The sequence below is a fragment of the Phocoena sinus genome, chromosome 15 (assembly GCF_008692025.1).
Source record: "Phocoena sinus isolate mPhoSin1 chromosome 15, mPhoSin1.pri, whole genome shotgun sequence".
In the NCBI taxonomy this organism is placed as follows: domain Eukaryota; kingdom Metazoa; phylum Chordata; class Mammalia; order Artiodactyla; family Phocoenidae; genus Phocoena; species Phocoena sinus.
Window position 1 is genome coordinate 14874457 of NC_045777.1, and position 25068 is coordinate 14899524.

The following is a 25068-nucleotide window of genomic DNA, read 5'->3' on the forward strand; positions in this document are numbered from 1 at the left end:
CCCATAGAGGACTCCGTCACCCATACTAGGAGACATGTAAAATCCTATATTCTCTGAGAACTCTATTATGGTTTTGAGACCTCGGGGCCACCTTCCAGCACACTGGAAGCCTGTCTTTCTCCGGGCCGGCGTAGGAAGTAGTCCCGGCCTACGGAAGGTCGATGGGTCCCTCCGCAGCGGGGGAAAGAGGATGGCGACTTCGTCGATGCCGGAGTCGGAGAGGAACGCAGCTACGAAAGCGTCAGGTGAGCGTCGGGTGGAGTCAGGTCGCCCCACTGCACCCTGCCGTGAAGTGGGGCCACACTGCGGGGATACCCGGTGGAGAGGTCCCGGGCCGGCGGGGCTGTCCGAACAGGGCCCCGGGGTCCCAGGCCCTTTAGTCGCTCTCGCACTTGCCTGAGCGGAAACCCGGAGCCGCCACAAGATGGCGTCGGGCCTGGAGCGCAGGCAGCGCCGGGGACAGCCCCGAGTCTCCAGGCCCCGGGACCGTCGCTGTCAGCCCCCTCCGCAAGGGAACCAGGGGCGGGGGGAGCGAGCCGCTGACCTGGGGGGCTTGCGGGCTGTACCACCGACTCTGCACCCGGGGGGACTCGGGGGACCGAAGGGCTGAGCCACTGAGCCCGGCCGGGGCCCGTAGAGTGAACCACTCTGCGGGAATCATGGAGGGGAGGAGCAAAGGGTCAAGATTACCCGCCACTGACCACCCTCCGGGGATGGGGGAAGGACCCGAGACTGGGAGGCAAGGCTTCCTGGTCCTGTTTTCTCGAAGCTCCCCTCGCAATACACTAGAAAGCCCCGCCCCGTCGGCGACTCAGTGTTTGCATCTGCGCAATGGGCATGTGGGCGCAGCTGCGTGCGCCGCGGGGACCCGAGATGAAGCCCACCTGTTCCAGCCCCCGTCACCTCTTCTCGCAGAGTAAAGGCCCCGGACCCTGGGCCAACCTATCAGGCCGCCCCCCGAGCCGATGGAGGAGAACGAGGTGGAGAGCAGTAGCGACACGGCCCCTGGTCCTGGCCGGCCCGAGGAGCCCTCTGAGAGCGGCTTGGGTGTGGGCACCTCAGAAGCCGTGTCGGCCGACAGCAGCGACGCCGCGGCCGCTCCGGGGCCAGCCGAGGCCGACGACTCTGGCGTGGGGCAGAGTTCGGACCGCGGCACCAGCTCTCTGGTATGGACATTGCTTGCCGGCGTGGGTGGTGGCAGGGACCGCAGGCAGCAGTGCCTGGCGACCAAGGGGAAGAAGCCAGCAAGGCTTGCTTATAGCTAATATTTGATTATGGTTTACTGTGAGCCGGGCACCATGCCAGGCCCTTAGCGTGAATTTTCTCATTTAAGTCTCATACCTTGTAAGGCACATACCACTCTTTTCCAAATCTCACAGAGGAGCAAACTGAGACACAGCGCCAGGATTCAAATCTAGGCTGTGGGCTGACCCACTGCACTACCCACTGTTCTCACTCTTTGGGATGCAGGTGACCTGGTTCAAGTCTTGGCTGTACCACTGATTCACTGGGACACCTCTTTGAACCTCGGTCGTCAGTCTTTAAAACGGAGCAGAAATACCTACTCCTGAGGGTGCTCTTTTGTGAGCAACCACCAGACATTTTCTTGGAAACGCTTTGTAAAATAGTCTCCTGGCTCTGCCGCCTCCTGGCTCTGTGATCTTAGATAAGCTACCCAAACTTTTAGCTGTCAGTTTTCTCATCTATAGAATGGGAATAATAAACATACTTGCCTCAATAGGTTTTTCTCTTTTTTTTTTTTGAGAACTAAATGAATTAATATATGCAAGGTAATTAACACAGGGCTCAGCACATGGTAAGCAGCCAATAAGTGTCAGCCATTACCGTTGTCATGGTCTGCAAGACAGTGATCATTTTCAGGACATCACATTATAGAGGTGCACAACAGTAGCCCCCACTTTGGGGTCCAGGGGTTTTATTAATTCAGCAGAGGTGGACTTAGCATGTGCCCAGCTTGTGCTGGACCCAGGGGATACAGCAGGAGACGAGAGATGTGGTCCTGGCTCTTATGGAGTCTGACCTGGGAGACGTAACATTGCAGAGTGAACCATAATGTGATGGCGGGACACAGGCGACTATAGCACTGAGGATGGAGAGGTCCTAACTTGGCTTTGTGGGTCAGGGTCATCTTCCCAGGAGAGGTACCAGGTGAATGGCAGTGAGAAGGCTGAGTAGGAGTTAGCCACGGTGTGATGCTAGGAAGCGTTTCAGGCAGAGGGAACAGCTTATTTGAAAGCCTGACGAGAATAGCCTCACCTGGCTGTTGTGTGAGGTGTGGGAAACGTGGGGCCTTGTACCTGGCCAGAGCCAGGGACCCTGGCGCTTGTTCTTGGGGGAGCTCTGTGACTAGAGGGTTTCTCTCACTGGTCCTCAATGGGGGTGAGGGTGTGGGTGGCTCCACCTACCACATCCTTGGGCCAGGGTGGGGGCAGCCTGCCCTGCCCCATCCCTGGCTCCTAAACTCCCCCTTTGCCTGTTTCCTGTCCCCCAGGAGGAGGTATCTGAGAGCAGCTCCAGCACAGACCCCCTGCCCCATGGCTACCTCCCTGATTCATCTTCTGTTTCCCACGGGCCAGTGGCAGGGGTGACAGGTGGCCCCCCAGCCCTGGTGCACTCCAGCGCACTCCCAGACCCCAACATGCTGGTGTCCGACTGCACGGCTTCTTCCTCAGACCTGGGCTCAGCTATTGACAAGATCATCGAGTCCACCATCGGGCCCGACCTCATCCAGAGTGAGTCAGGTCACAGGGGGCAAGAGTTGCCCCATAAGATAAGGGTTTCCCTGCAGAAGCAGCTGTGCAGACTCAGGCAGATAAGCTTACCACTCTGAGTTTGTAACATGGAAACAGTAACCCCGTCTCATAAACGATGTGGGGATTTTTTTTTTTTTTTCCGGTACGCGGGCCTCTCACTGCTGTGGCCTCTCCCGTTGCGGAGCACAGGCTCCGGACGTGCAGGCTCAGCGGCCATGGCTCACGGGCCGAGCCGCTCCGCGGCATGTGGGATCCTCCCGGACCGGGGCACGAATCCGTGTCCCCTGCATCGGCAGGCGGACTCCCAACCACTGCACCACCAGGGAAGCCCCGATGTGGGGATTTAATGAGATAGTACAGTATAGTTCCTGGCATATGATAAGCACTCGATAAATGTAGAAACAGTGACACCTAACTTTGTACTGGAGTCTCTTCTAAATACTTAACCTGCAGTAGTTCATCAATCCTCTTGGTAACCCCAAAAGGTAGATGCTGTTATTCTCACAGTCTGGATGAGAAAGCCAAGGCACAGAGGACGTAAACTAATGTACCCGCTGTCATCAGCAAGTGTTGGGGCGTGAGCTCAGACAGTGACTCCAGAGCGGGTGCTCATGATTTACCAAACTACTTTCTATTAATAATGATCTGTGTAAGGGTTGTAGCACCTGGAAAAGCCCTGGGATGGCCTGAAAAGCCAGTCCTCCTTTAATGGTTAAAGGTGGGCAGCTGTGGACTGGCTGCTGGGCCAGCGTGTCACACACAGCAGACCTATCAACAGCCCTGCCCTGGGCGGGAAGTGGGCAATGGGGCAGCGGACTCACAGTCTCACGGGTGAGTCAGAATGAGTGTGGGCAGTGACAATTGTCATTATCAGCTGTGCATCCCCTCCTCACACCTCTGCCCAGGCTGCATCACCGTGACCAGTGCTGAGGGGAGTGGGTCCGAGACCACACGGTACCTGATCCTGCAGGGACCAGACGATGGTAAGACTCCAGGCGCCAGACCCAGGGAACCCTGCCGTGGGCGGGGGAGTAGGACAGGGAGGCTCTGCTGTAGACTCACTGTGTGATCTTGGCAGCTTCTCCACTGCCTTGGGCCTCTCAGTTCCTCCACTGTTACTCTGGTGAGGAGTGGGGTTCTTGGATCCCTGGGCCTGCCTGGGAGGGGCAGCTGTAGCTCGTGGCCAGCCTCCCCCTCCACTTCCTCCCCTCTGATTCCCTCACCTTCCCAGGGGCCCCCATGGCATCACCGATGTCCAGTTCCACCCTGGCCCACAGCCTGGCAGCCATCGAAGCTCTAGCCGATGGCCCCACGTCCACATCCACGTGCCTGGAGCCACCTGAGGAGGTACAGGGTGGACCCAGCTCCCCAGCGCAGCCCTGCCTGGGTTCTGGTGCCGAGGAGCCAGACCTGCAGAGCCTGGAGGCCATGATGGAGGTAGTGGTGGTGCAGCAGTTCAAGTGCAAGATGTGCCAGTACCGGAGCAGCGCCAAGGCCACACTGTTGCGCCACATGCGGGAGCGGCACTTCTGCCCAGGTGCGTTGACGGTGGCCTGCCTGGCCGCCTCCACAGGTGGGGCCGGGCTGCCAAGAGTCACATGCAGCAAGCTTGTTGTACCGCTAGCAGCCACCGCCACCGGAAAAAAGGGACGTCTGCGGAAGTGGGGTGCCTCCGCCAGGACCCAGGAGGAAGAGGGCCCAGAGGAGGAAGACGATGATGACATCATAGACGCCGGCGCCATCGATGACCTGGAAGGTAGGCTACCATGGCTCTCGGTCCTGTCACCCACACCCACATCTGCAAATACGGAGCTCCCCCTGGCCTGTAGGGAGGGCCAGGGAAGAGGAACTGGCGCACACGCAGCCACGAGTGCCTCCAGCATAAGATAGATAAGTTGGAGCTCTGGGACCAGGAGCTTTGTGTGCAGCTGTACGGGCCATGCGCTGAAAAATAGTACTGTGTCCAAGAGGGTCACATTCACATTTGTCTAGCAGAAACAGAATGGAAGCCACGTGTGTTTTTTGTTGTCATATTAAAAGTAAAATGAAAAAGGTGAATTTAAGTTGTCATATATTTTATTTACCCATTATGTCTAAAGTATTATCATTTCAATATGCAATGATTATAAAAAGTTATTAGTAAGCTTTACGTTCTTTTTCTCATACTAATTTTCGGAAATCTGTTGTGTGTTTTATACTTATGTCTCCAGTTAGTCTAGGCGTATTCCAAGTGCTCAGTAGCCACGTATGGCTAGTGAGGGAGTTACTGGCTCCCTCAATGGATAGCATAGTCGTACTTTGTAGACTGGAGTGACTAGGCAGCTGTTTTCTAACAATGGCCGTAAAGTGTATTGAGGAAGGAGTGCTTTTTTCTGATTCACATAAAGGTGCCATCTGAGCTAGTGGTAGGTGTTAGGAAAGGTACAGAGAAAGGACTGCAGGGGCCAGAGAGTGGCGCTCACAGTTAGCCAGGGGGACATCAGGAGGGCTTCCCGGAGGAGGCATCACTGGTGGGTTTGAAGGGAGGAACAGGCAGGGAGGGATAGGGAAGTGGGCCTCTTTCCAGGGAAGCTGGCAAGGGGTCAGGACTGAAAGGTCAAGGCTGATGCCCCCCCTTCTTTTGCTGTCCCCACAGAGGACAGCGACTATAACCCTGCTGAGGATGAGCCCCGGGGCCGGCAGCTACGGCCCCAGCGCCCCACTCCCAGTATACCAAGACCCCGCAGGAGACCTGGCCGGCCCCGTAAGCTGCCTCGCCTGGAGACCTCGGATCTCCTGGATGGTGAGACTTACTTGTGGGCGGGGCTGTGCGGTGGGGCCCAGGGGTGGCCTCGTTCCCCGCTTGCTTCCATGGAGCCCTTGCAGACATGCTTGCAGAGCAGCGTGTCTCAATCCCACCGGGGTGACCTGCAGGCCTCCTCGTAAAGGGGAAGCTTTCCCATACCAAGCTTGAGAGTTAGGATATGGCAGCTTTCTGAAACGGCTTTTCGGTGGTAAGCTGCCACAGCACAGAAGTTTGAGTACTGAACTAATAAGTTAAGTTTTAAGAATTATTACTAAAATGAGAATAAGTCTGAGGTCTGAGACTATGTTGGAGGAGCACGGACTTGGAGCATTACAAGCCGGAGACAGGAAAGACCCGCCGTGGGCATGAATGCCGGCTCTGCCACCTACCAGCTGTGTGACCTGGAGCATGTTACTTTGCCTCTTGAATCTCCCATTCTCTTATTATGAACGGAGGTGATAGCACCCGCCTCTTAGGATTGTTTTTTAAGGCTTAAATAGACAGGGAAAAAATACATCGTAGCTGTTTTTGTACATGCAGTTGTGGGTGTTGTATTTTTTAGTCTTATTTTTTCAAATAACTTTTTACTGAGGTATATGTGTTGAAAAGCACATGTATGCTAAGTGAATCAGCTTAGTGAATTCACAGCTCAGTGAATTTTCACAAGGTGAACACACCTGAATAACCTGGCACCCCATTAAGAAACAAAATGGCATATAATTTTGAATTTTTAAAACATTACATTGAAATGCTGTTAGTGTTTTTGAATAGGTAACGCATTCGGATGTTCAGATGTCAGAGGCTTTGCGAGTGTGTGCGGTGATGTCTCTTCTCTTTCTCCCGTCTGCCCTCCAACTACACAGCCTCCGTTGGGAAAACCAGTGTTTAAGTGTTGCTGTTGCTCCCCAGACTTTAGAACGTTCCCATGAGGTCACTAGAGCAACAATTATATCCATTTGATAGATGGGGAAAATGAGACTCAGAGAGGGGAGTGGCTTTGCCTGAGAACACACAGCAAGTCGATGACAGCTTAGCCTACCCGCAGGTCTCCTGGCCGCGAGGTCCCAGCTCTCCCAGTGCTGCTCCAGACTGTCCCATTTAAGTCGTGCTGTGCTAACAGCCCGTCAGCTGCAGGAGGAGCCATATGTCCATGCCGCCCTCTAACCACGGGCTGCCTGCGTCTGTCCCGTGACCTGACGGGCCTATCGGTGGTCTGTGACGGTGTGTGGGGGGGAAGATATTTTGGCTGGCCTCTGGCACAGCTGTCCACATCTGTCCTGGTGTGTCCATGGCAGGTGTGGAAGGAGAGCCTCTGGTCAGCTCCCAGACTGGACAGAGCCCTCTGGAGCCACAAGACCCCGAGGCACCCAGCTCCTCAGGCCCGGGACGCCTGGTGGCCCTGGGCAAGGCCAACCGGCCCCCTGTGGAACCTGGCATGAGCCAGTCAGATGTGGAGAACGCAGCACCGTCCTGCCAGGACGAGCCCGCCGCCCCGCCCCGCCGCCGTGGGCGACCCTCCAGGCGCTTCCTCGGCAAGAAATACCGCAAGTACGGCGGCGAGCAGAGATGAGGGCTGGGGGCAGGGGGAAGTGGCCAGACCCCTGGCCCAGCCAGACCTCTCCCCAACACCCTCCTGGCAGGTACTATTACAAGTCGCCCAAACCCCTCCTGCGGCCCTTCTTGTGCCGCATCTGCGGTTCCCGCTTCCTGTCCCACGAGGACCTGCGCTTCCACGTCAACTCCCACGAGGCTGGCAACCCCCAGCTCTTCAAGTGCCTGCAGTGCAGCTACCGCTCCCGCCGCTGGTCCTCGCTCAAGGTGTGGCCGAGGGAAGTGGAGGCGCGGGAGGGCAGGGGGAGAAGGGACGCTGGATGGGAGAAGGCCCCAGAGGGAGTGGAGATCACCTGCACCCGCGGTCACCCTCCTGCCCCGTGTCAGGGTGTGCGTCTGGGCCGAGGGCGCATTGTGGTAGGCCTTACCCTGCATGGTGGCGTCACGTTGTCTTAGACTTGCCTCACTACCACCACACCGAGCAGGTGGCAGTGCAACTGCTTTAATCGAATTCAGTGCGTTAGAAAGTCTCCCAGCTGGTGGCGGTAACGTGTCTCAAGAAAGGGGTTCCTTTTTATCATCTCACGTAGCCCAACAAGGTCATAGGTGTTGAGAGCCCCATTTTACTGGCGCAGGAAACTGCAGCTTGGCTTGGCCAAAGTGAGGCAGAGCTGCCCACGGGTGGAGGTCGGGGGTAGCTTGAGCACAGATGGCCAGAGCCCCTGTGCTTTGTGCACACGGTGCTTCCTCCCTCAGACCCCGACCTAGAAGTTGTTCTCTGGACCCCTGCGGTAGGGGTGGGGAGCAGGGGTTGTTCCAGCGTGCAGTGGGGAGGGGGCGCCTCTACGGCTGTAGGCACAGGGCAGGTAGGCAGGAAGGAAGGCTACACCCCAGCCCCCTGTCCTGCCTCTCTCCCAGGAGCACATGTTCAACCACGTGGGCAGTAAGCCCTACAAGTGTGATGAATGCAGCTACACCAGTGTTTACCGGAAGGATGTCATCCGGCACGCGGCCGTGCATAGCCGGGACCGGTCAGTGGGGGTGGGGAAGTGGAGGCCCAGGGTAACCACGGATTCCCCCTTACTGAGCCCCTGCTCGGGGCCAGCCCCCTTTGCAGCACAGTACAGATGGGGGAAAGGCAGGGCGATTCATCCCAGATCACTTGGCTCAGAACAGGGCAGTGTCAGGGTCTAGAGGTCCCTTATTTGGTCTCTTTCCTGCTTCGAGCTTTGTAAATTGGGGACAGTCACTACTGAGGTGATTAAAGGAAATCGTGTACCTAAAGGGTCTCAGAAAATGATCTGAAGGTCTTCCAGGCTCCACGTCCATACTCCATCTCTCACGGCACTGATAGGGCAGATGTAGGACAAGTGGGTGGAAAAGCAAAGATCCTGAAGGGCCTAGTGATTGTTCACTGAAGTATCACAGCGCGGCTTGCAGGATCTTAGTTCCCCGACCAGAAGTTGAACCGCGGGCCTCGGCAGTGGAAGCGCTGAGTGCTAACCACTGGACAGCCAGGGAAGTCCCGCTTTTAGGTGTTTCTTTAAAAAAAAATAAAAAGGGAGGGGGAGTTCTATGTCCACGTAAGATTAGGGACACCAGGTCGAAAACCTGGTTCAACAGCTCTTTTCCCTGCAGAGCTTCTCAGAGCCTTTAAAATGCAAATGCATTTTGTGACAGAGAGAGAGAGAGAGAGAGAGAGAGAGAGAGAGAGAATGCACTGTTCCTAAAGTTAGATGACTGCAAAACTTTATTTACAGCACACCTCTTGGCATTTTCCCCAGCGAACTCCCATTGGGGGAATACTGTTCTAAGAGAAAGGGGCTTGGGTTGGGGCTGAGGACAGGGCCGAGGATGGGTCTGGTCAGCGGGGGAGGGTCTGGGGTGGGCTTGGGGACAAGATGGTCTGACTCCTGTGCCTTTCTCCCCCAGGAAGAAGAGGCCAGACCCGGTGAGTCTGGGGCCTCAGGCCGGGAAGGGAGCCTGCTTGAGGGTGGCTGGGGGGTTGGTGGGGGAGGAGGCATGGTCTCACCCTCTCTCCTCCCCTTTTCTCTCCACCCGGCCTCTTCTGTCCCTTCCCAGACCCCGAAGCTGAGCTCCTTCCCCTGCCCTGTGTGTGGCCGTGTCTACCCCATGCAGAAGAGACTCACGCAGCACATGAAGACTCACAGCACCGAGAAGCCCCACATGTGTGACAAGGTGGGTGGGGCTGGGGGCAGGGGGCCTGCCTGGGGGCTCCCTGGTCTGACTCGCCTCTCCACCCCCAACAGTGTGGAAAGTCTTTTAAGAAGCGCTACACCTTCAAGATGCACCTGCTCACGCATATCCAGGCCGTCGCCAACCGCAGGTACATCCCCGAGGAGGCCCCTGGGGCTGCGGTGCCCCACCGCGCCCTGTCGCTGAGCTCTCCCCTCTCCGACCACCTCCAGGTTCAAGTGCGAGTTCTGCGAGTTCGTTTGTGAGGACAAGAAGGCGCTGCTGAACCACCAGCTTTCCCATGTCAGCGACAAGCCCTTCAAGTGCAGCTTTTGCCCCTACCGCACCTTCCGAGAGGACTTCCTGCTGTCCCACGTGGCTGTCAAGCACACAGGTCAGTCCAGCCACCCCCCAACACACCGTAGCCCCCTGTCAGAGGCTCAGCTCTGTCCTCTTCATCCCCCTCGGCAGCCCCAGCCCTTCTACTGCAGGGAATCCCCCCTGGGTCTGTCACTCTAACCTCAGCTGAGTTTCCAACGCAGCCAGCTCTTCTCTGTGTGGCCCAGGGCCAGTTGCTGGCGCTCTCTGAACCTTTCTTAGTTGTGAAAGGAGAGAATCAGAAGTACCAACCATGGGGTTGTTATAAACGTGAGTTCCATTTGTTCCCTGAGCCCTGTCTGTTCTGGGCACTGGGGCTTGAGAGAGGTCTTACATAGGCCCTGCCCTCGACAGAAGAAACTGCTAAAGCAGCATCACATCTTGGCCCACAGAAGATGGACAGCAAAAGTTGGTTCTTTCTCCTCCTCGGTTCCTAGCCCTCTGTCAGACACACTAGGGAAGAAGAGAGAAAGAGAGCTGGGGGGACACTTCGGGAGATGAGTCATAAAGAGAAGTATGCGGTCACCTGACCTTGAAAATAGGCAGTCGGAGGAAGGCTGTGAGCGCAGAGGGAGACCTGGCTCGTTTCTGCCCTGGCACACCAAATTGCACGGAGCATGGGTTTCCCTGAGCTTGGGGACACATCGCAGGGAGTGAATCAGCTGGAGACGTTCTTGGGGTCACAGAAGGCTTCCTAGAGGCGGTGGGCAAGCCCAAGCATCCCTACACATGTGCCTGCAGGGGCCAAGCCCTTTGCCTGTGAGTACTGCCACTTCAGCACGCGACACAAGAAGAACCTCCGCTTGCACGTGCGGTGCCGACATGCAAGCAGCTTTGAGGAGTGGGGGCGGCGCCACCCCGAGGAGCCCCCTTCCCGCCGTCGCCCCTTCTTCTCTCTGCAACAGATTGAGGAGCTGAAGCAGCAGCATAGCGCAGCCCCTGGACCTCCGCCCAGCTCCCCAGGACCTCCTGAGGTAATGAGCTCAGGCAGCAGACGGGGTTAGGAGCGTTGGCTGCAGTGCCGCTGTGATGCTGCCTCTCCCAGCCCTAGCATCCTCACTGGCACACTGAGTGCAGCGAGATGACCCCTGCCTCTCTGGATTGGGGTGAAGAGCAGCTGAGGTCACAGATACGTCACCCTAATCTCAGAGTAGGGGTGGCTTTCCAGTGCTAGTGATAGAGCGTGGAAACATCAGTATCTTGACTATGGTGATAGTTTATTATTCTCTTCATGTAAAAGAAGGTCAGCAACCCAGGGCTCATGTGGCAGCTCCTTGATCAGTCATCAGGAACCAAGCTCTCTCGATACTTTTTCCCAGCCGTCCTAGGCATGTGACTCCCATTTCTGTGATTGACTTATGGTCCCATATAGCTGCAGAAGCTCCAGCCTTCCTAGCCACATCCCAGGCAAGGAGCAGGAGGAAGGGATAGGGGAAGAGCAAAAATGATGCCCGCCATCTATCCGTCTTACCTTCCTCGTGAACTTTTACCAGAAGCTCCTGCTTAACTACAGGGCCACACTTCACCCAGCCGCAAGGGAGGCTGAGAAATATAGTCTTGCAGCTGAGTATGTTGCCTGCCCCCTCCCCTCCCCTCCCCAAAAGATGGACCACCACAATGTGCTGGTAGAACACAGAGGCTCTGGAGTCAGACAGTCTTGTGTTCAAGTCCCAGTTCTGCTACTTACTAGCTGTGGGATCCTTAACCTTAGTCAGTTCATCTGTTACATGGAGCTGGTAAATATCTTGAAAATATCTTGAAGAGGGTGAAGATGAAACAAGCCAGTAGCTGTAAAGTGTCTGGCACGTAGGAGGTGCTTGGCGAATGCACCTGAATCTGAGCTGCCCCCCGTCACACTTGGCCATATTCCCACCCCGCAGATCCCCCCAGAGGCAGCACCTCTCCAGTCACCCGAGACACCCCCGCTGCTCTGTTCTGACACCCTGGGCGGTGCCACCATCATCTACCAGCAAGGTGAGTTCTGAGGGATGGTGGGAGCAGGGGCAGGGCTCGTGCCGGTGGGGGCCGGAAGCTGGGGAAGAGGGCGTTGGGTGCCAGTTTTCCGGCCATTTCTAAGGCTCAGGTCCCACCCACCCAGGGGCTGAGGAGTCGACGGCCATGGCCACACAGACAGCCTTGGACCTGTTGCTGAACATGAGCACTCGGCGGGAGCTGGGCAGCGCCGCCCTGCAGGTGAGCTCCTCCCCGGCCCGGCTTTACCCGTGCTGCCAGGTCTGCGCTGGACGCTGGGAGCGGAGGCTAGTGATGGAGCAGACGTGCCCTGCCCTCAGGGAGCTCCCAGTCAGTGGGAGACAGATCCACTGAAACCCAGTGGGCAGACGCGGAGGAGGGGGACCGCTGTGCCAGGGGGGCCCCGGGAGGGCAGAGGCTCTCCCACTCCTCTGTCCGGAGTCACCAGCGGTCTCCGCCATGCTGAGCGGTCGGCACCGCCCGTGCCCATGAGTCTGAACTAGCTTCCCATCTAGCCTAGCACCCTCATTCCATGCCACCTCTCACATGCTCCATGTACCTTAAAGCCTAGCACATCTTCCCCCAGGTTCATCATCTTTACTTGTCCCTTCCCTTCCCCCGTGCCTCTCCAGGATTCTCTAAGGCGGAGAGAGGTTTGTTAGCACCTCCCATCTCCCAGCCTCTTGAAAAGATGGAGACTGTGTGTTTGAGATGATGAATTCCAACAGCTTGGAACAGTGACATGCTGCTGGGGGACAGAGCTCTGTGGAGGGGAGCCTGCTGTTGGACCTGGAATCTTCAGAGGGTTTAGTTTGTGGCATCTGGGGGTGTGTAGAAGTTTTACATTTTTAGATAGTTCAACGTATCAGGCTTTTATAGTTTTTGCCTGTGGTATCATCCTTAGGCCTCTTCACCTCAAGATTATATAAACATTCGTTTGTATTTTCTTCTTAGGGTTTCATTTTTTACACTTAAATTTTTACTCCACCTGGAATTCACTTTTGGTATGTGCAGAAAGATAGGGGACTAAGTTTATTTTTTTCCCAGAAGTTGTCCAGTGCAATAAATCGAATCCTCTCGTTTTCCCCAGTGGTTCAAAGTATCCCCTTTATCGTGCACTGGATTCCCCCAGGTACAGGAGTCTGCTTCTAGACAAGTTCTGTTCTATTGCTCTGTTTGCCGTTCTCATGCCAGTATCATCCATTTTGGTTGGTTTGTTTTTCTGATTACAAAAACATACGCTTGTGAAACCCAAAATGAGCGTTAAGAATTGTTCTCTTCAGAAGGTGAAAGTCCTTAAGGTTCCTCCCCTCCCCTCCGATTCCACTGTTAACAGGTTAATAAGCGTTTCTGCAGTTTTGTCCACGTGCTCACTAACACAGAGACCTCCTGATCCTTAAAAAATGAGATCACGCCGTCCACGCTCACAGGCAGCCTAGCTTTTCTTCCCTCCGCGGCGTGTGAGGCACGGCCTGGCCACACACACGCGTCCACTCCTTCCTGACGTCTCCACGTCATTCCGTCCTAGGGATATTCTGAAGCTTATTTCGTCAGTCCTTTACGCGTGGGTGGCTTCCTTGTCATTAACTCAAGGCAGTGCTTCAGTGCACATACATTTTCGGGTGCTCATGAACATGTTTTTCAGTTGGGGGAGAAAAAAGCCTCCTAGAAGTAAATAGAATCAGTGGGTCCCAAGGCGTGACGCCTCACAAAAGCTATGTCAGTTACATGACCACCACAAGAGTGTGCTTCCTCACAGCCTCGCCAGCGCTGGGCATCAGTCTTTATAAATCTCTTCCATGTGATGGAAGTATATGTCAGGGTCTTAGTTTATAATTTTGTGATCACAAAAGGGATCGAGTTTCTTTCTTTATGTTCATAGACCATTTTATTTCTTCTCTGATGTATGTTTGTGCCCTGTATCTATTTTTCCATTAAATTATTAGTCTCTTTTGTATAACTTTGCAAGGGCTGTTTGTATGTGTGGGAACTCCACTTTTTATCTCTTATGTGAATTATTAAATACCATCTCCCCCCATACCCCCAGCTTCTTTGTTTTCTGATCTCATTTTATGGTTTGTTTTTCTGTAGGTTTTAACATATTCTGTCATGATTAGGAAACTCTTCCCACCCCAAGGATTATAGGAATATCCATATTTTCTTTTAATATGTCTCGAGTTTTATTTGTTACATTTCAATCTTGAAAACATTTGAAGCAGGCTTTGGAGTAGGATGTGAGGTAGACTCTGACTGTTGCATTATTTTCTTAAATGGTCTGCTACTTGTTCCTCTACCTCAGGATTTCTTATCCTTGGCACTTTGGGCCAGATAATTCCTTGCTGAGGGGGCTGTCCTGCTCGTCCGGGATGTTTGGCAGCATCTCTTGCTTCTGCCCCCTAGGTGCCAACCAATTGTGGCAACCAAAAATGTCTCCAGGGCTTCCCTGGTGGCACAGTGGTTGAGAGTCTACCTGCCGATGCAGGGGACACGGGTTCGTGCCCCGGTCTGGGGGGATCCCACGTGCTGCGGAGTGGCTGGGCCTGCGCGTCCGGAGCCTGTGCTCCGCAACAGTGAGAGGCCCGCGTACCGCAAAAAAAAAAAAAAAAAAAAAAAAAAATGTCTCCAGACCTTGCCCAGTGCCCATGGGGGGTGGTAACGCTCTAGCCTGTTCTCGTTAAGTCTCCTTCCAGTTGCCAGGAACACACAGTTGGGCTCGTGTGAATACGTGGTGGTGGCACTGGGTCCCGCCAGACCGTGGGTGAGCTTTGAGGCCCTGAGATAGAAAAGGGCCTTGAACGCCAGCTCCTTTGCCACAGACCCCGCTCGTAATGCCCACTTGTGCCGTTGCAGGTGGCCGTGGTGAAGTCAGAGGACGTGGAAGCAGGGTTCGCATCCTGTGGTGGGAAGCCCTCCCCAGCAGGTGCCACTCCCCAAGTGGTAGCCCTCCACATGGCAGAGCCAGGGGGCAGCGTGGCCGCCGAGAGCCAGCTAGGCACCCCGGACCTACAGCAGATCACCCTGGCGCCTGGGCCATTTGGCGGGGCTGGCTACAGCGTCATCACGGCACCCACCATGGAGGAGGGCACATCGGCTCCTGGCACACCTTACAGGTGAGATCTGCTGCCTGCAAGACCTCCCCTCCAGCCGTTTATAGGTGTGCTGGGGGGAGTCAGATGAGGACCCCGCCCACGCAAGCCTAGGTGGCAGGAGGTAAAACTCCTAATACACGTAAAACAATTGGGCTGTAGGGGTGTCGTGTCCCTTCAGGAGGTCAAGAGCCGCTGAAGATGTGCCGGGCACGTGACATTCGTGGACTCACCTAAACCATTCCCACGAGATGCATGTTTCCCTCTCTTGACAAATGAGGAGGGAGGCGAAGTAACTCGCCTAAGGGCAGACAGGCTGTAGATCTGACCCTGGTCTCTGTGGCTCCAAAGCCCACGTCCTCGTACGGGACGGTCCCTGAGGTCGTTTTAGGAACGAGTTCAGGCTCCTTAGCGACATTGGAGGCCCTGCAGCTGCACCTGGCTTTCTCTACACTGAGCACGTTTGGGGCAGAAATGTTTATGTTTCGCATGTTCGCTGAACCCCTGGGCAGTCTGAGGAAGCCCTGAATTCAAGTACCGGATTGTTCAGCTGGGATGGGAGTCAGAATCCCTGGGCCGGCACCTGGGCAGCCCAGCCTCTCAGCATCTGCCCTTTACCCTTGGCCCGTGGGTCCTTGCAGCCCTGCCTCCCCACTCGCCCTCTCCTCCTGCCCCACCTGGTCAGACTTGGGCTTGACCCCTGGAGCCCTTCACCTCGCCACCCCGCAGCATGCCCATCGAGGGGCAGGGATGACCGCTTCTGAGAAGGACGATCTCTGGACACTTGGTCGCCATTTACGCAGAGGCAGCGGAGGTTCGGCTGGTAAAGGGAGGAGCCAGGGGTCAACCTGCAGTGGCAGTCACTCCTCAGTTGATGCCTTTCTTGGGGAAGGGGACTCCTGTGGCCCTCCATCCTCTCCTGGAACGCTGCCTTACCCCCCTCCTCTGCCCGCAGCGAGGAGCCCCCCGGGGAGGCAGCCCAGGCCGTGGTTGTGAGGGACACCTTGAAAGAAGCTGGCACCCACTTCATCATGGCCGCCGACGGGACCCAGCTGCACCACATCGAGGTGAGGCTGGGGGTAGCCACCTCTACTCTTCCCATTTCTTCCTCCCTCCCTCCCTCCCTCCCTCCCTCCGAGCCTCACGCTCCCCTGCCTGTCCACAGCTGACTGCAGATGGCTCCATCTCCTTCCCAAGTCCAGACGCCCTGGCCTCTGGAGCCAAGTGGCCCTTGCTGCAGTGTGGGGGGCTGCCCAGAGACGGCCCTGAGCCCCCGTCTCCAGCCAGGACCCGCCGAGTGGGGGACCCCCAGGGCTCTGCCTCCCCACCTCCTGCTGCCAGCAAAGCCCTGGGCCTGGTAGTGCCCCCCTCGCCACCATCTGCAGCCACTGCGTCGTCAAAGAAGTTTTCCTGCAAGATCTGCGCTGAGGCCTTCCCCGGCCGAGCTGAGATGGAAAGTCACAAACGGGCCCACGCTGGGCCTAGTGCCTTCAAGTGCCCCGACTGCCCCTTCAGCGCTCGCCAGTGGCCCGAGGTCCGGGTAGGTGCCCCCGTCCCTCTGCTGGCACCCCCCCAGGCCAGGTCCTCCGCTCCCTGCTGGGGTCAGAGATGACTCAGCAAGGCCCCAGCTCTCAGGGGGCTCAGTCTGGCGGGGAGGCACACCAGGTGGTGACTAACACCCAACAGTGTCCCCGGTGTGAACAAAGTGCGCACAGCCGAGCACAGATGGGGAACGAGTCACGTGGCCTTGGGGTGCTGGGGGGATGTCCCAGAGGTGATGGCTGAGCTGGGCCTGCAGGAGCAGAGGGGCGGGGGCGTGAGGCAGCTGGGGAGATTCGAGTCGTCCAGAACACTGAGGGCACAGTGTCCCAGGGAGGTGCGGGGGTCGGTGTGGAGCAGACCAGGTTCCGGGGACTCCGTCTGTTCACCCGAAAATCATCGGTTCTCAGATCCGAGCGCGTGCTGAATCCTCACAGTGGCTCAGTGAGGGGAGCGGGGCCCAGAACCCAGAGTGTCAGAGCTGGGGGCGACCTTCAGAGGCCCCTCTTTGAGCCTGTACGTTTCACAGGGGTGAACTGAGTGTCAACAGACACAGGGCTTTCCGAGCGGCCTCACGACGGAGCTCGTGGCTCTCCAACACCCAGCAGTGCCAGACCTTGGTCTGGCTTGTACTTCTCACCCAGCTCCTCCCACATCTACCGCGCCTGAGGTCAGGGTCCCTGGCTCCCCTGTCCGTGGGGAGCCATCTGTCCTCACCCAGCCGGTGCCCCGACTCCGCCCCATCTGCAGGCCCACATGGCGCAGCACTCAGGCCTGCGGCCCCACCAGTGCAGCCAGTGCAGCTTCGCTTCCAAGAACAAGAAGGATCTGCGGCGCCACCTGCTGACCCACACCAACGAGAAGCCCTTCGAGTGCCACCTCTGCGGGCAGCGGTGAGGCTGGGCGCAGGCGGGCAGGGGCTGCCGGGCACGCGTGGGGGGGCCACCCCTGAGCCGCCCTCCTTCGCCCTTAGCTTCAACCGGAACGGGCACCTCAAGTTCCACATCCAGCGGCTGCACAGTCCCGATGGGAGGAAAGCGGCAACCCCGACCACGCGGGCCCCGGCCCAGACCCCCAAGACCCCCACCCAGACCATCATCCTGAACAGTGACGACGAGACGCTGGCCACGCTGCACAGTGAGTGGCGCCTGGGGCCCCGGGGTGGACAAGGGACTTGAGCCGCTGCCCCAGAAGGCACCCTTGGGCCAGGGCGGGGCCAGGGCGGGGCCAGGGCGTCTCAGGTTCCCCTGGAGCCCCTGAAAGAGCGTCCACCCCTCTCTGCCCAGCTGCACTCCAGTCCAGTCACGGGGTCCTGGGCCCGGAGCGGCTACAGCAGGCACTGGGCCAGGAACACATCATTGTGGCCCAGGAACAGACAGTGACCAATCAGGTGAGAGCCTGGGCCGGGGGCCCTGCTGGCAGGTCATGGGCAGGGGTGAGGGCACACAGAAATCTGAAGCTAGAGCTGACCTGGCCCTGACAGGAGGAAGCCACCTACATCCAAGAGATCACTACAGCAGATGGCCAGATGGTCCAGCACCTGGTGACATCTGATAACCAGGTGAGCTGCTGCCGCCACCTCAGCCCTGAGTGCCTGCCCTCCTCCCCGCAACCTCCAGGCCCCATTCCCAGGAAGAGGTTGGGGGAACAGTACTTTCCAAACTCCTCCTCCAGCTGCCATTGCTGACAGGGTGTCCCTGACCCCCCTGCTCTGCTTTCCTCGCTGAGCTCCCAAGGAGCGGGGCCCCAGCACCTGCCTCTTCTCCCCCCTTGCTCAGGTACAGTACATCATCTCCCAGGACGGAGTCCAGCACCTGCTCCCCCAGGAATACGTCGTGGTCCCGGAGGGCCATCACATCCAGGTAGGCCAGGCCTGGGACGCGGGTGAGGAGTGAGGAGAGGGGTGTACACCCTCCTTTGAGAGTAACTGGATTGGCTTCCTCTCTCCAGGTACAGGAGGGCCAGATCACACACATCCAGTATGAACAAGGGGCGCCGTTCCTTCAGGAGTCCCAGGTAGGGCCCTTGGGGACCAGGTGGAGCCAGGGCCACGGACAGAGGTCCTGGTAAGGCTACATCTCATTGCCTCTCTCCTCCAGATCCAGTATGTGCCGGTGTCCCCAGGCCAGCAGCTTGTCACACAGGCCCAGCTCGAGGCTGCAGCACGCTCAGCTGTCACAGGTACGGGGCTGGACCCTGAGGGTCTTGGGGGCCTGGGGCCCAGGCCTAGTTCCTGGGCCTCAGGCTCACCATCCTTTCCCCTCCCCTGGCAGCGGTGGCCGATGCTGCCATGGCCCAAGCCCAAGGCCTATTCGGCACGGAGGAGGCAGTGCCTGAACACATCCAACAGCTGCAACATCAGGGCATCGAGTACGACGTCATCACCCTGACCGATGACTGAGCCCCAGAGGCCCAACAAAGACCATGGATATTGGGGCCAGCCCTGCTCTGGGTGGGGGGCCCACTGGGACTCCCTCGCTGCTCCACCTAGGATCTCCAGATACTGAGCAGCCAGCATCCTGTCACTCCTGGGGAGCCAGACCTGTGCTGCTGGGGTTAGGGGACAGCCGTGGGCCCCAGCCAGGACATGCTGCGGGCCCCAGCCTGCAGGCAGGCTTTGGGAGAGAAATTTATTTTTGTTTGGATGGACCCACTGGCCCCTCAGTCTCAATAAAGGGACCAGAGTCCAGCCTTGGCCAGCTCACTTTGTCCATGTGCTGCTACAGCCAGAACGAGGCAAGGATTTAGGAAGGAGGAGGAGCCCACCACAGCCCACAAGGGTGGAAAGGAGGTGGAAGCTGCCCAGCCCCGCAGTGCATCATCTTGGCCTGCCTCTGTAAGTACAGTGGCCCACTAGGGCAGACCCTCGGGGCAAAGGCCCGATACTGGGAGAGATGGCTAAGCTAGTGAAAGCCCCACTGAGCACCTTCAGACCCTGCCTCCTCCCCGGCCTCGGGGGAGCACTGGCTCCTTGCCTAGAGGTCCTCAGAGCACAGCCAGGTGCCTGCAGAGGCCACACGCCCCGACCAGGTACCTCTGACCTGCTCTTCCTCCTCCTGACCCTTGACTGGAAAACATAGCTGGCTGCCCACTCACTGGGCTGGCTCCAGGGCCAGCAGGCATCTAGGTTTCTGCCTCGACACAGCTACCTGCCCTCTGCTCCCCAGAGGGATCAGTGAAGCTGATACCAGCTGTGGGAGTTTGGGGCTTGCAGATTATTGATGCAGGGAGGGCTCTGGACCCTTCAGACCTCCTGGACGTAGGTGGAGGCCACCAGGGACCCAGGTGTGGGGACCACAGGATGAGAAGTTAGTAAGATACCGGAGCCCTCGGTTGGGTGTGCAGGCCCAGGGCTCATGAGAAGGTGAGCCTGGATGTAGCGGGCTGTGGTCCCAGAAGTTGCTCCAGGTTCCTCAGCCTTCTCTGCCCTCAAGACCCTCACACATTCTTGAGGGAGGGAGGTGGTTCTGTATTTCCTTTTACAAATGAAACGAGGTGGCAACACGATGGGGGCCCGGGAAGGAAGGGAAGGCATGGGGCCTATTTACAGGGGACTTGGAGTGAGTCTGAGGTGGGAGGTTGGGGGGATGCGGGCAGGGAGGGGAAGCCCTGGCAGAGCTGTAATCTTCCTATGTCATTGGCAGTCTGGGTCCTGCTGCCACCCCAGAAGGAGGGTCCTGGGACCCACTCAGCCCTAAGAGGCCTGAGCGCCAGCAGTCCAGACCAGCACCCTGGGGCTCCTCCTCCCCGCAGGATGTGTTAAGTGGAGTGAGGCTCCCGGCTGGGGCCCTGCTCGCGGCCTGAGTCCCTGTCCTTGGCCTCCGAGGAGGACGACGAGGAGCCGACAGAGCCATGGCTGCGGCCCAACTGCCGGTAGGCGGCGCTCAACTCCTGCAGCCGCTCGGGCGTTGGCCCCCACTTGGCAAATCCAGGGTCGTTCTGTAGGAAGAGCACGGCCGTGCTGTGGACGGCCTTGTAGTGCATTTCCTCCCTGCGGGCAGAGGCAGCGGCTCAGGGAGGGGCCCTGCCTGGCAGCCCAGCCCCCCTGCCCCACCCGCCCAGCACCCACTTCTTGCAGACATGCTGGGAGCCGCTGCGGTACTCGTGCTCGAAGGCGGGCAGGACCAGCTGGTGGCGCTTGAAGCAGCTCTGCTCCATGCGGGTGAGCGCTGGGGTCGGGGGTTCCCGCCACTCGGGGATGAACACGATGAAGGACAGGGGCTCTGGCGAGCTCTCGAGCAGTTTCTGTGGGAGGGGCCCACGGTGGCCATCAGGGCCTGGCCCTCCAGCAGCCGGCCATCTTGCTCGCCGCCCCCCACCCGTGGCGACACACCCACCTCAAAGTGAGAGACCATGGCGTCCATGAGCTCCTCACAGAAGGGAGGGTTGGCCTCGAAGGAACCACTCAGCGGGGAGAAGTCCAGGCAGGGCCTGGGGACAGAGGTGAGCATTTCAGGTCCCACCAGGACCCAGTCCCTCCACCAAAAACAGGCGCTGCCCCCATGTGTAGGCAGCCACGTTGGAGAGATGGCTCTGGGCAGGCCAGAGGCCAAGAGTCACCCTTAATTCTGGGACAAGGTGCGGCCATCTCTGTTGAATGGATGAGGACACAGAGGCTCAGGCTCGGTGGCCCAAGTTCACTGAACTGGTTAGTGGAGGAGCTGGAGCCCCAGTCCAGTTCTGATCCCAGTGCCACCACAGCACGAGCCACACCCAGGAATCCCCTGCTGCCGAGCTTGCCCTCTTGCCAGCCGGGCGGCAGCTGCCCCTCTCATCCATCCGCACCCCCAGGCCCCCGCCACACCTCTCACTCCTCTCAGTGCCCGGAACCGGGCGCTGCTGCTCCACACCTGGGCTAATTCTCTTGCGAGCCACAGGCTGGGTGAGGGCGTGGCACAGGCTCCCACACACTGAGCCACATGTCCAAGGTCACACAGCTGGGGGGTGGGGGCGGGGCAGGGATTCCACCCCAGACTGCCCAGCTCCAAAGCCCTCAAGCCTCGGGGAGCAGCAGCTGACCCAGGTGGGCTCTGGGCTCTGTGCTCTGGAGGATGGCTGCCTGGGCAAGCGGGAACCCACCGGGCCCGGACCCTCACCCGCGGGAGCCGAAGTAGCCGTCCGTGTCGGGGAAGGCGGAGCAGTACTGGCGAAAGTAGCAGTTGAGGGGTGAGGCGAAGCACTCGAAGCTGACGCCGAAAAGCCGGTGGAGGGCCTCGAAGACGTGCACGGGCAGCGACCCCTGCAGGCCTGTCCCCTCGTAGAGGCCCACGCCGAACATCATCTGCAGAGCAGCGGCGCTCAGCCTCTGGGGCGCAGCCCCCCCCCCCCCCCCGCTCCAGAGGAGCCCCCCACTCCAGCTGCCCCAGGCCCGTACCTGGTACCGGCGGAGAAGACACCAGACTCGGGGCAGGAACCTCTCAAAGGCAGAATCGTCGATGCAGCTGTAGCGGTAAAGGAGCCACTGTAGGACAGAAAGCAGGGGGCTTCAGCAGCAGCCCTTCCCTCCCTCGTCACTGCCTCCTGCAGAGGACTCCAGGTCCAGAAAGATCAGCCCTTCACATCCCCCTCCTGGGGCACCTGCCTCCCCCACCCCCCAGCTCTTACCAGCTTGCTGAAGTAGTTGCGGCTGACCTTGACCATCTCGCCCTTATACCGGATGCAGACCACGTTATTCTCCACGTGCATTTCCACGCTGGGCATGGGAGGTGCAGACACGGCCAGCCGTACTGGGTAGCAGTACACCAGGCGGGGCTCCACCTCGGGGGCCTCCACCTCCTCTGTGGGCAGGAGAAGAGTGAGGGGCCGCCAACTCTCACCCTGGACAGCCTCAGTGCCTACCGAGGGCCAGGCGCTTCACATGCGCATCCCAGTAACCAAGGGCGGTAAGTCTCACCCTGTGGAGGAGCAAACTGCAGCTCAGACAGTTCGGTAACGAAGGAAACAGCTAGGCAACTGGCAGGCGCGAGAACCAGTGGCCCACGTCAACACGCTCCGTACTGACTCGGGCCCCTGGGCCACCACGCCTTGGGGCCTGGTAGCCAAGCTGTGGGTTTGCTGCCAGGCAGAAGTATGAGACCTGCACTGCCTCCGTCATCATAGTCACAATACCTTATTTAGGAATCTTTTGGGGCCCAGCACTTTAGTTCCCACGGAATCCTCACACGCTCCTGTGGCCAGGAGTCACACCTCAGTGAGGCTTGCAGAGAACGGATGTGAAAGCAGGTCCACCTAACTACTTATCCCTGGCCTGTCTCGCTCTCCCTCCTCCGGCTCTCCCTTTCTCATCCCTTCTCCTGTTTCCTAGAGGAGTGCTAAAACCCCAGAGCCGAAGGCCACAGCAGATCTCGCCCCAAGCACTGCCGGGAGAAACAGGCTTCCCCAAACCAGTTGGTGGCCTTGAGGCTCAGCCTCACTTGTCCCTTTGTCAGGGCCCGGGATACTGAGTTGGTGGCGTCACAGCTGGCTCCTTGCCACCTGGCGCCTTACCTGGGATGTTGTTTTCCTTGAGAATGGCAAGGTGCTTCTCTCGGATCCGTTTGACGTACTCCAGAGAGATGTGGTAGATCTTACTGCAGATACCCTCCACGGAGTCCTTGGCTGCGGCCGAGACGTGGGGGCCACACTGCCTCCGTAGATGCTCCAGGCGATCCTGGAGGAGACACTCCTGATCAGGGCTCTGGTGGGCTGGCTGGGGAGGGCTGTTAGATTCCAACAGTCCTCGTTCTGAAACAGGCTGTTCTACTTACTAGCTGTGTCACTTGGACAAATCCCTCAGCATCTGTGAATCTTATTCCTCAGCTGCTAAGGGAACACAAAATACTTACCTAACAGGGCAGTTTGAACATTAAATGCGATCATTCCCATTAAGGGCTTGGCAAGCCCCCGACATACAGTAAGTGTCCGATAAATGCCAGCACTTATTGTTGGGGTTACACTGGGCCAAATCCCTTGATACTTGCTGGGGAAACAGACAAACCAGGCACAATCCCTGCTTATAAGGCATTTGCAGTCTACGGGGAGAAAGACTATTGTAAAACGGGCTCTGTGGTCACTGCAGATTTGCAATTTGAGCTTTTAGCAATTTGTAATTATGCTGAATTGCATGTGTCAAAGTGATGGGTGAAAGTGAGTCACTCTGGCTAGCGAGTACACCTACCTTTGTCACTCTCTACGTGTCAAGTACACAGTTACTATCGTGAAGTGCGAAACCTTGTCTCTTGTGAAAAATGGTCCTGAAAAGAAAGCCCATTGCTAGTGCTGGTGGAGAGTTAAAGAAGTGATGGGTTTGGGCCAGAAAACAGAATTGTTTTGGACACATTAAAAGTGGGCGATTGAATCTGGTGGTAGCTCTTAACTGAAATAGGGCCACACACACCCAAGAAAAGGCAGTTTGTCGATCTGTTTCCAAAAATCTAAAGGGAGGTGTTGAACATTCATTAAGTTGAAAAGGCAGCTACTCATGGTGTGTGGCCGAGCACAGGATTCTGTTAAGAACGCGAACGGAAATGTTCTTTGGGAGAAAGCCAGGAGCCTAGAGGAACATCTTCAGACGTGAGTTTGGGGACTGATGACTGTCAAAGGTCCACTGTACTACTGTACGGAAGGCTGCCGTGGGGCCCGCCCAGCCTCGGCAGGCAGAGTGGGTTTCTCGGAGACAGTGGCCACAGAGCCGTTCCACCACTGGCCTTCCGGCTGGGGCCACTCACCATATAGTCCTCCTTGGAGGCGGAGTGGTCCTTCCGCAGCCAGCTGAAGGTATCCTCCACGTTCCACTTGACCACCTTCCTACTGTCGGGAGATGCACTCCTGCCAGTTGAGGGTACATAAAAGGGCCGGCTGTTAAGCGTCTGCTCCACCCTCCCTCCTCCTCCCATCCTACTTCCACTGGCATTTGGGCATCAACACCCAGGCTGACATCATGACCCTTGTTCTGCCTTTGGGAGCTGGCCCCACTCCTGCCACCAAGTGCAAGGACAGGGCCCTGAGAGTGGGCCAAGTGGCCTGTGCCCTCCTCCCCCACTCTGCTCAGAGTCCCCTTGAGCCAGGGTCACGAGACAGAGCCAAACCTGGACTCGATGAGCCGCCTGGCAGCCTCTGCGTATTTGAAGAGCAGACGCTTGGCTTCCTCCCGGAACTTGATTCGGGATAACCTGGGTTAGAGAGTAGGCAGAGTTAGAGTCCTTCTATACCGGCCTGGGCACACAAACCAAGTTGCCGGGGTCGGCCCCAGCTGCGGGGCTGTACCTGATGGGAATGTCATTCATGATTTCGCGAAACATGGAAGGTGACACGACCGGTTCGCAGTTGCTCGGCAACAGAGGATCAGAACCTTTGTCCACGACCTTGCGCTCCAACATCCAGCGGTTGAAGGATTCCCGGGGGGGCTCGATGCCTGTGGGACGGGAGAGCTGATGAAGGTCTGGGTTGAGTCAGCGGGCTCCACGCCAGCCGGCACAGGAGGCATGGCATGGGCACTGGAGGTGCAGCAGTAAACAAGACAGCCCCTGTTCTGTCAGGAGCTTAGTCCTAGGCAACATTTCCCAGAGTATTCTGAGAATTGCTAGTTTTATAAAGGGTGTTACAAAGGGTAACAAAGAGGGGAGGGATGGATTCTATATTTCAGCCAAGTTAAGCAGGCTTACCTGCTACTTAATAAAAGCTACAGTTTATTACGCACTTATTCCTTGTAGTAACGCTGTGAGGTATAGGTGCGCGGGTTTTTATGCCCTTTTACAGATACGTGACAAGGCTTCAAACAGTGCCTGGCAAACAGTGAGCACTGGAAGTG

General features: G+C 57.7%; 2 protein-coding genes across 8 annotated transcripts in view; one reads left to right on the forward strand and one right to left on the reverse strand.

The window, feature by feature from the left end:
* Nucleotides 1-19736, forward strand: ZNF335 (zinc finger protein 335). 4 transcript variants are annotated; one of them, XM_032604364.1, is made up of 28 exons: nucleotides 2-245; nucleotides 916-1166; nucleotides 2513-2753; nucleotides 3680-3757; nucleotides 4006-4311; nucleotides 4399-4530; nucleotides 5410-5556; nucleotides 6855-7107; nucleotides 7200-7377; nucleotides 8029-8141; nucleotides 9043-9061; nucleotides 9193-9309; nucleotides 9381-9457; nucleotides 9540-9700; nucleotides 10426-10658; nucleotides 11565-11658; nucleotides 11783-11877; nucleotides 14506-14765; nucleotides 15697-15808; nucleotides 15907-16281; nucleotides 17031-17173; nucleotides 17254-17417; nucleotides 17567-17670; nucleotides 17764-17841; nucleotides 18059-18142; nucleotides 18231-18296; nucleotides 18380-18461; nucleotides 18554-19736. In XM_032604364.1, exons 2-28 carry the CDS (start codon nucleotides 966-968, stop codon nucleotides 18679-18681), a joined length of 4041 nt encoding a protein of 1346 aa, XP_032460255.1. In that variant the 5' UTR covers nucleotides 2-245; nucleotides 916-965; the 3' UTR covers nucleotides 18682-19736. The 4 variants fall into 4 exon arrangements, with proteins under 4 accessions (XP_032460252.1, XP_032460255.1, XP_032460256.1 ...); XM_032604365.1 differs by having other exon boundaries at nucleotides 4402-4530; XM_032604361.1 differs by having other exon boundaries at nucleotides 1-245; nucleotides 4006-4530.
* Nucleotides 19730-25068, reverse strand: part of PCIF1 (PDX1 C-terminal inhibiting factor 1) — a 12915-nt gene continuing 7576 nt past the window's right edge. For 3 of the 4 annotated variants that reach the window (XM_032604369.1, XM_032604367.1, XM_032604368.1), the window contains 10 exons: nucleotides 24525-24672; nucleotides 24347-24430; nucleotides 23987-24086; nucleotides 22767-22929; nucleotides 21885-22057; nucleotides 21655-21741; nucleotides 21377-21561; nucleotides 20618-20711; nucleotides 20350-20525; nucleotides 19731-20271 (listed from right to left, as the gene is read on the reverse strand). In XM_032604369.1, the coding sequence (XP_032460260.1) occupies nucleotides 20040-20271; nucleotides 20350-20525; nucleotides 20618-20711; nucleotides 21377-21561; nucleotides 21655-21741; nucleotides 21885-22057; nucleotides 22767-22929; nucleotides 23987-24086; nucleotides 24347-24430; nucleotides 24525-24672 (1442 nt within the window). In that variant the 3' untranslated portion in view covers nucleotides 19731-20039. Of the gene's footprint in view, nucleotides 20272-20349; nucleotides 20526-20617; nucleotides 20712-21376; nucleotides 21562-21654; nucleotides 21742-21884; nucleotides 22058-22766; nucleotides 22930-23986; nucleotides 24087-24346; nucleotides 24431-24524; nucleotides 24673-25068 lie in introns of all 4 variants that reach the window. The other variant, XM_032604366.1, reaches the window with a different exon arrangement.

Excerpts from the sequence above, each read along its gene's own strand:
- ZNF335 (XM_032604361.1), top strand. The coding sequence starts at position 966 with ATGGAGGAGAACGAGGTGGAGAGCAGTAGCGACACGGCCCCTGGTCCT. Across the intron at positions 7,378-8,028 it reads GCCGCTGGTCCTCGCTCAAG|GAGCACATGTTCAACCACGT; the intron begins GTGTGGCCGAGG and ends CCTCTCTCCCAG. Across the intron at positions 18,297-18,379 it reads CGTTCCTTCAGGAGTCCCAG|ATCCAGTATGTGCCGGTGTC; the intron begins GTAGGGCCCTTG and ends TCTCTCCTCCAG.